The sequence below is a fragment of the Pipistrellus kuhlii genome, unplaced genomic scaffold (assembly GCF_014108245.1).
Source record: "Pipistrellus kuhlii isolate mPipKuh1 unplaced genomic scaffold, mPipKuh1.p scaffold_m20_p_1, whole genome shotgun sequence".
NCBI lineage: Eukaryota > Metazoa > Chordata > Mammalia > Chiroptera > Vespertilionidae > Pipistrellus > Pipistrellus kuhlii.
The window spans coordinates 134155644-134165505 of record NW_023425404.1 but is presented as its reverse complement, the minus strand read 5'-3'; the positions used below and the strand labels follow the sequence as shown (position 1 = coordinate 134165505).

General features: G+C 36.5%; 1 protein-coding gene across 3 annotated transcripts in view; it reads right to left on the bottom strand.

The window, feature by feature from the left end:
* Nucleotides 1–1362: 1362 nt before the first annotated feature.
* LOC118703333 (sodium/hydrogen exchanger 9B2) overlaps nt 1363–9862 on the bottom strand; it is a 50366-nt gene continuing 41866 nt past the window's right edge. For 2 of the 3 annotated variants that reach the window (XM_036410209.2, XM_045570316.1), the window contains exons 11-12: nt 6626–6762; nt 1363–1593 (exon numbers count right to left, since the gene is read on the bottom strand). In XM_036410209.2, coding sequence (XP_036266102.1) covers nt 1372–1593; nt 6626–6762 — 359 coding nt within the window. In that variant the 3' untranslated portion in view covers nt 1363–1371. The remainder of the gene's footprint in view (nt 1594–6625; nt 6763–9862) is intronic. The other variant, XM_045570324.1, reaches the window with a different exon arrangement.

Sequence of the window (9862 nt, the reverse complement as noted above, 5' to 3'; positions counted from 1 at the left end):
CCTAGTAGGATACAGTGTGACCCATGCAGATGGATTTTTCTTCTACTATCCTCTCTGCTGGCATGTCACAATGTCTGAAATTCCAGCCACAGACGTCATTTTTTTTTTTTTTTTTTTTTTTTTTTTTTGCTAAAAGTACCATCTTTAGAAAGTCCTTGTTAAAATGCAAGAGTATGTTATCAAGTGATGGTACCTGCCAGCACAATGGCACCTCTGGCTCCCAAATCTGATCTTTCCTTCCTCGTAGGAACGTGAATGCTTTTCTGCCTCCTCACAGCTGGTGTGGTTGTCACCAATAGAATGTAAGGGATACATGTGCCCACTTTCTTATCACTTCCTTAAAAACAAATTCCTTGCCTTGGACTTCCTTTTTCCCTTTGTCCCGAGGGCTAGAAAGGAGATGTGGGAGAGACCCATCTTTAACCTGTGTCCTGAGCCTCCAGAGAGAGGGTGTGGATCTGAGTTACCTCATGAGTGGAGAACCCTGTCAGCATCAACCAGCCAGCCAGTTTCATGACACATGAATAAATTTCTATTTGGTATTTTTTTGTTTCTTCATTATAGCAGCTTATGAGGTTGGCATAGATTTGAAAATGATCTATCTTTCACCTAGAGAACAGGAAGAGTCTGAAACAAACAAGTAAGGGCTGGACAGGGCACTCTTTATCAGGAGCAAACTTAGAGGCTCCACTGAAAGGAGGACCCTGTGTAGCCAGCTAGGAGTCAGGATAAGGGCTTCCGTTGTCCAGAAAGTGCAAGGGAAGAACCAATGAAGATACTTTGTGTACTTTAATATTTTGGCAGGATGAATCTGTTCTAATAAAAGGGGTAGAAATGAAGGTGAGGCAGATTTGCAGGGAAAATGAAAGTAGAAACTGATGGGGACTGGATTAGGTTATTTAAAAACAAAAACAAAAACAAAACAAACAAAAAAAGAGAAAAGATGAGCCCCCCAAAAGGAGCCAACTCAACACACGAGAAGCTAGATGACCAGGGATCATGAAGCTGTGACTAACAGCGAGTCAGAGAAAGCTGTTGGCTGGCAGAACAGGATTCTGAACTTGGTCTTTCCGAGGTGAATTTTAAATTGTGGTAGCACATTCAAGTGTATATGTCCCTGTACAAATTGAGATATATGATGAAGGCGTACTTGAAAGAAAAATAAGGTAATGGGATCAGGTTGGAGATGCAGAACATCACCATCCACATTGAAAGGGTAATGGCTAAAAATGCTTTTTAAAGAAATAGTCACACATTTGGTTCTACTACATTTTAAGCTTAAACAATGCATATTCCAGTATTCATCTTGATAAAAGTAGCCTCTTTTAGCAGCTTTCTAATCATTATATTCAGCTTACTTTCTTTTCACCTCTAAAAGCGCACAGAAATCTCTCCCTGAACTTCTTCATCTCTATTTTGATGGTCAGCTTTCTGGAGAAGCCTGGGGCCCAGCAGGCCAATCAGTAGACTTCCAATTGGGGCTGTGATGAGGATGGCCAAAAACGCCACTGTCAGCACATCCATTCCATATTCTTCTGATTGTTTATCTCCACGTGATTTTGCTGTGTCCAAAGCTACAGATCCTATTGCAGCCTATAAAAGTTTAAAGATAAATTTGGAAACACAATAAGCTAAACACATAGACAGAAGGTGAATTATTTTTAAACAAACTGCTTATTCTTCTTTTTAAAATAATTAATATTTTAAACAATATATATATATATACACACACACACACATATTGATTTCTGAGAGAAAGGGAGAGATAGAGAGAGATAGAAACATCAATAATAAGAGAATCATTGATTGGCTGCCTCTTGCATGCACCCAACTGGGGATCGAGCCCACAACCTGGGCTTGTGCCCTTGACCAGAGTCGAACCTGGGACCTTTCAGTCCATAGGCCGACGCTCTTTCTTTTAAAGCTAGGGAAAATTGCTTATTCTTTTGCTCAACTAGGGAAGTTCAGTAAGTTTTCTTTAAAAGTATATTGAAGTTGGATCTGATTGTTTGAAAACTGTCCCTGCCTTTGCATGGGGAAAGAATGATAATTCATCTATACCTACTGGCATAAGGTAAGGTTACAAAAAATATCAGGCACATATATTTCAAAACACAAAGCAAACACAAACTCATCATTTAGTTAATTATAATATGATTCCTTATACTAAATTTCTTCTGATTAAAGAGGAAAGTTATTGGGCATCTTATTTTTTCATCTTTAGGAACTTGGAATTAAGAAATAACAAGATGAAAAAAATAGTTACTGGAAGATGATGAAGTTGTAAATGAAAAAAAAAGAATATGTATTGTTTTAGAATCAAAACTAATTTTTAAACATCATGAAACCTGAAAGTGGTAGTACCTTCAAAACTTAGGTATTTGGTTAACTCTTTGGCTCAGGATTGGTGAACTGTTTCACTTAAAGTTTATCTACTGGAAAGTCTTATAAACATTCTTGTTTCTCTTTTTAGAGGCAAAATATAGGATTTGTGCATATGGGAAAGTCATATATTAATTAGTCTATCTGGTTTTCCCCTATTCCACTGAACATGTTAGCCTCTATTAGGTCTAGTAATAATTAATGTCGTTTTCTAATACTTTTTTAAATCGAATTTATTTAAACAATATAGCAAAATTTAATCAACAATATAGTTGCTGTTGTTTTCTACTACTTGTGCCCAACGCTCAGGAAGCATTTTAATCCCTCTGTTGTAAAATTCTTGTGATTTTGATGCAAAAAATTCGGTCAATGCATTTTTGAGGCATTCTTCATTATTAAATTGTTTTCCAAGAAGAAAGTTTTGCAAAGAACGAAACAAATGGTAATCGGAACGGGCAATATCAGGAGAATATGCAGGTTGAGGGAGAACTTCCCATTCCAACTGGCACAGTTTTTCAGCAGTGATTCTTGCAGTATGTGGTCTTGCGTTATCATGGTGAAGAATTACGCCCTTCCGATTAATCAGCGCGGGTTCTTTTTCTCTTAAAGCTTGGGCTAACCTTTCCAATTGGGCATATACACTGCACTGGTAATGGTTTGGTTAGATGGTAAAAGTTCATAATGAAGAATTCCTTTAAAATTCCACCAAACACACAACATCACTTTTTTCGCATGCAAGTCAGGTTTTGGCGTGGGCTGCGGAGTCTCATTTTTGTCCAACCATTGAGGCCGCCTTTTCAAATTAACATACAGCACCCATTTTTCATCTCCGGTAACAATTTGCTCTAAAAACGGCAAACGGTTTTGACAAGAGAGGAGCAAACTGCAAATTGTGACTCTTTGATTACAGTTGTCGTCGGTCAACTCATGAGGAACCCATTTTCCAAACTTTTGGACTTTGCCAAGTGCACGCAATTGATTGGAAATTGTTTTTTGTGAACAATTTAAAGTTGTCGCAAGCTCTTGTTGGGTAATTTGAGGATTTTGCACCAAAAGAGCTTGAAGAGCTTCTTGATCAAAATTGGACACATGGCCTCGACCACTCTTGTCATCTAACAAAAAATTTCCCTCGCGAAATTTCTCAAACCAACGCTGGCATTTTCTGGCGCTAACTGCATCTTGACCAAGAGCACTACAGATGTTTTTTGCAGCCTCACTTGCTTTTCTTCCTAATTGGAACTCGTAAAGCATGCAGTGCCGAATATGCTCTTCATCCGCCATCTTTTTAGCCCTAGTTTTGCAACAAAAACCAAACCAAACACAAACTTTTTCAAGCAAAACTTGTTAATTGCACTTCACACGTTCTGTAGATACCACGTGTTTGAAGGTTATGTCAATACAAGTCAATGCCAAGCAAGATTTTAAACGAATGTTAAAAAACGACATTAATTATTACTAGACCCGATAGGACAGTGAAACAGAGGAGGAGGTATTAGTGTGCATGAGATACAATGACAGAGACTACTAATTGAACACAAATATCTGGATGTCCCTTTTCCCTTCCTTACAATTCCCGAGTTTTAGCAGGTCTCACTGCTGTCCATACAGACACTTTTTTTCAGCCTTCTTTACAACAAGATGAAACTCTGTATCTAAGGCCACTGAGAAGTGAGCGGAAGTGATAAATGCTACTTCAGGTTGCTCCCTGAGAACAAATGGAACACTTGTACCTTAATCTTTCTCCCTTTCCCACTGGGTGAGAAATTGTGGAAGCTGGAATCATTGAAAAGCACATGCTGAGGACAGCAGTCACCCTGCCAGCTCTGGGATGCCCTTGCTGGACTGCTGGTGAGAAAGAAAAAAGCTATCTAATGTAGTCTCTGTATTGAGGCTTCTTTGTTATTGCAGGTTACCTAGTACCATAACTAATTCAATGTTTCATGAATTCTTGGGAAGAATTGCACACATGATGATATATCTTCAACACTTGAACAACACGGGTTTGAACTCTGCAAGTCCACTTATACGTGATTTTTGTTTTCAATAGTTTACAGTTAGCCCTCCATATCTCTAGGTTTTGCAGCTGGGAATTCAATTAACCATGATTGAAAACAGCATTTTCCACCTGCAGCTGGGAATCTGCAGATGCAGAGGGCTGAATGTATGCCTTGTTCTACACCACTTTACATAAGGGACTTGAGCATACTCAGAATTTGGTAACTACAGGTGAGTCCTGGAACTAATCCCTCACTGATAAAGAGGGACAGCTGAATTTTGGGGGAGTCAAAAGTTATACATAAATTTTTGATCCCCGAGTCCTGTGCTGCTCAAGGGTCAACTGTATATTTCTCTTTCAGTTCTCTTTTGTGTGTGTATGTGCATATATATATAATTTTTGGAGTGTGTATGCATACTGAATTGTGATTTAAAGTATATTTTTATAGTATCATATGAACAAAAAAAGTTTGAAAAACAACTAATATAGAAAAGATATATAAAAAGTCTTGTGTCTTGTGCTGTGGCAAAAGGAGAAAAAAGAAAATTCTATACAATACTTGTTTCACAGAACATACGTTCTTCAACACATCCTAGATAATATATCTGTATTTTAAATTTTGCTTTGATAACAGGAAGGTGCCATCTTTTAAAGTTTAATGTCTAGAAACAAATCTTTCATATCAAAGCTACTAGAAGGATTCTTTTCATATTTATTTACTAGTTACCAAAAGTAGTGTGAAAGCTGAAGACACTGAGGGAGAAACTATTGTACCTATTGTACTATATTAACCTCACAGTATTCTTAGCCATTATATCTCAGACATCTTTGAAGTCTGATGGAAAGAAACAACTTTTTTGAAATAATTCTTAAGCCCACAGCTGTACAAAATCTGGCATGTAATTACAGAGCATATACACCTACCAAAACTTTCTAAAAGTATGAATATTTGATTTTCATTTCATGAAATAGATACTTAAATAACTGCAGAACAATCAGGGATGGAAGAGTTAAATCTCATTTGCTATAATTGCTCTAGAAAATATGCAATACAGCCCTGGCCAGTGTGGCTTAGTCGGTTGGAGCATCATCTGTACACTGAAAAGTCATGGATTCAATTCCGGGTCAGGGCACATACCCACGTTGCAGGTTGATCCCTGAAGGGGACAGCTGATTGATGTTTCTCTCTCACATAATGCTTGTCTCTCTCTCTCTCTCTCCCTTCCTCTTTCTCCCTAGAATAAAACAAGCGAACAAACAAAAAAACATATCCTCAGTGATGATAAAAAATAAATAAATAAAACGTGATACAATTAGGAATATATTATATTTGCAGCAAATCGTACTCTAAAGAATGCTAATTTAATGAGCAATTATAGGGATCCTATCAAATTCCTGGTCAATAATTTCAAGCACCTTTAGTGCCTTGTTCATTAATTGCACAAATTTTGAGTTCTGTGTTGAGACAATTGACAGAAGTTTCAGCTAGTTTGAAAAACAACATTAACTAATAATATAGGAAATCAGTAAAACATTTTCTGAAATGTTTGTCAATAAAGTCTTCTATTGTATATATAAAGACTATGGTCAAGCCAAGGCCCGGTTTGGCTCAGTGGATAGAGAGACAGCCTGCGAACTGAAGGGTCCCAGGTTCGTTTCCGGTCAAGGGCGTGTACATTGGTTGCGAGCACATCACCGGTAGTGGGTGTGCAGGAGGCAGCTGATCGATGTTTCTAGCTCTCTGTCCCTCTCCCTTCCTCTCTGTAAAAAATTCAATAAAATATATTTAAAAAAAGAGACTGTGGTTAAGCATAACTTATCATCAACCATATTAACACTGAAGTATTTCCAAATATTAAGACAAACCATGCTATTTGTTTACTCTCTTCTTAGAAGATAATGAAATGGAAAGTATTAACAACTATCTCTCTGGGGGATTTAAAGAGTTCTGATTGATGAAAAGTCACACTCCTTCCTCCTGCTACTACTGCTTCCTAACAATGTGAGGGAGATTAATTGGAATTTTTGTTGTGCCCTGGTGATCTAAATAAATTTAAATGAGCTGTCATATTTAAGGAATTGATAACCAAAAATAAAACTAAAAAATAGATTAGTAAAACTCTTTTCACAAATCAAACTTTAATTGCTTATTTTCACCAAATTTGATTAAGCTCTTTTATTCAAATTTTCAAGGTATTAAATAGAAATGGGAGTTAAAATGTAAAGCCATCCTTTATCCACCATTACCTGGACTGTGGCCTTCGGAAGCCATGCAAAAGAAATGAATATCTTTTCCTTTATGTTAAAACCAGCAAAACACACCATCATAAATGTAGTCAAAATTCGTATCAATACTGCAATGCCCAAGGTGGCAACACAAAGGCCTGGAAGAAATACTCAATTTTTAGACATAATGAAATACTACTGGGGAGAAATCAAATCTCATAATTATTGATTCATAATACTATCAACAGCAGTAATCTCAATCTATTAAAATTTTTTAAAAATGAAAATGGTTAGGCATAATTTATCAAAATATTAATACAGGGGTTGGCAAAGGTAGGTTTACAGTTGAAACAGTTATTGTTTATTAATTATTGTATTATTTATTTGTATTATAACTATAAACCTACTTTTGCCCACACCTGATCAATCAGTCAGACCATTTATTTAAAAGAAGGTATTTTCCCTAGAATAAAATGAAGACTTAATTAAACATATTTGATTTTCTGCAAAGGAAATTTGAATGTTAATTCCCTTATGCATTATAGCAAAAACCACACTTTCTTTCATGTGTTTATTCAACAATAATTTACTAAATGATAACAATGCATGACAGGATTTGGGCTAAGTACTGGCTACACAAAATATATAATGTATAGACTTTGCCTAGATGAACTTCTAAGTCAGAAGAAACCAGAAGTATAAACCAGTTAATATACTATAAGGTAAGTGAAGTATAAATATATCGGTAAGAGAGCAAGAAGAAGGAAAAAGTCAGTATTTTCATCATAATGGTTGAGAAATCTTTATAGAGTATAAGACCAGAAGTGATATTAAAAATATTTATCAGCCCCTGTGTTTTACCACACTTGTGTTTACACTGACGTGCCCATTAGACCTGGTTCACCTGAACAGTACTTCATTCAGTCCTTTAAATTCCTTTGCTGATAGAGATAAGTTCATCCTGATTTGTGACAAAGGCTGCTGCAGGTTACTGGATCTGAGAAAGGCATAGCTAAGGTGACGTAAATAACAGGGTGATTTTTTTTTTGTAACATTTGTTAAGTGTTTACTCTGTGCCACATTCTGTATTAAGCCTTAAGTATATTACTTAATCTTACAACCAGTGGGGTAATTTTTCTCATTTTACAGTTGAAAAAGAAAGAAATTCAGAAAGGATAAACTTTCTGGCTGTAAAACACCAGATAAACATTGCTGGGGATCTACTGTGAATCTATTGTGAATAAGGTTTCTTTATTAAAAAAAACAAACAAAAAACAAACAAAAACAAAAAACTATGTGGCTCTTTGTTAAAGGGTATTAATATTTCTCCCATGAAGATAAATTTTCCAAAGTATTTGTTGTCTGAAGTATAGATACAAGAAATGATACTACTCTCAAAGGGTAACATTAAAAGTTTGGGGAGAGGGAGTGCAGGTGAGCTCAGAGATGTGATGCAGGGTAAGTAGTATAGCAGCTTTGGAAAGAATTAGATAAAGAGCAGCATTTAAGCCACATACAGGTGAGTGTAAAGGAGGACTCAAGCCCTGGCTGGTTTGCCTCAGTGGATAGAGCACTGGCGTTTGGACTGAAGGGTCTCTGGTTCGTTTCCCATCAAGGGCACATGCCAGATTACAGGCTTGATCCCCAGTGGGGGGCATGCAGGAGGCAACAAATCAATGATTCTCTCTCATCATTGATCTCTCTCTCCCTTCTTCTTTTTGAGTCCTCCTCCTTTTAAAAAAAAATTATATATATATTTTAAAGGAGGAGGACTCAAAAGGCTCTGGAAAACATAATTTCATACTTCAACGTACAAAGTGGTTTAGTAGGCTTTATCCCGGGGATGCAAGGATGGTACAACATCCCCAAATCAATAAATGTGATACACGACATAAACAAACTGAGAGATAAAAAATACATAATCATATCCATTGATGCAGGAAAAGCATTTGACAAAATCCAACACCCTTTCTCGATGAAAACTCTCAGCAAGGTTGGAATAGAAGGATCATACCTCAACATCATAAAAACCATATATGACAAACCTATAGCCAACATCATATGCAATGGGCAAAAACTAAAACCATTTCCTCTAAAAACAGGAACAAGATAGGGATGCCCACTCTCACCACTCCTCTTCAACACAGTACTGGAAGTACTAGCCATTGGGATCAGATAAGGAGAAGAAATAAAAGGCATCCAAATTGGAAAAAAAAAAAAAAAAAGTAAAACTTTCCTTATTCACATATGACATGATATTGTACATAGAAAACCCCAAAGACTCTATAAAAAAACCACTAGACTTAATAAATGAATTCGGCAATGTATCAGGATACAAAATTAATGCCCAGAAGTGTATGGCTTTTATATATACCAATAATGAACTCACAGAAAGAGAAATTTAAAAAGCAATCGCACTTACCATTGCACCAAAAAAATTAAGATACCGAGAAATAAACTTAACCAAGGAGACAAAGGACCTATACTCAGAAAATTTCAGAACGCTAAAAAAGATACAGAGGAAGACATGAACAAATGGAAAAATATATCATGTATATCATGTAGAATCAACATCATTAACAGGTCCATACTACCAAAAGCAATCTATAAATTCAACTCAATTCCCATTAAAATACCAAAGGCATATTTAAAAAAAAACTAGAACAAATTCTCCAAAAGTTCACGTGGAATAAAAAAAAGACCCCCAAATAGCTCAGCAATCTTGAGAAAGAAGAACAATGTTGGAGGGATCACAATACCAGTATCAAACTATACTACAAAGCCACTATTCTCAAAACTGCCTGGTACTGGCACAAGAACAGACATACAGACCAGGGAAACATAACAGAGAACCCAGAGATCAACCCAAACCACGATGCACAATTAATATTCGACAAAGGAGACAAGAGCATACAGTGGAGACAAGACAGTCTCTTCAATAAATGGTGTTGTGAAAACTGGACAGATACTTGCAAAAAAAATGAAACTAGACCACCAGCTTACACCATACACAAAAATAAGAAAAAAAAAAAAATTAAACTAGACCACCAGCTTACACCATACACAAAAATAAATCATCTGAGAGATGCAAATCAAAACAATAATGTGGTACCACCTTACACCTGTTAGAATGGCTATCATCAACAAATCAGCAAATGACAAGTGCTGGAGAGGATGTGGAGAGAAAGGAACCCACCTTCTCTGCTGGTGGGAATGCAGACTGGTGCAGCCACTGTGGAGAACAGTATGGCATTTCCT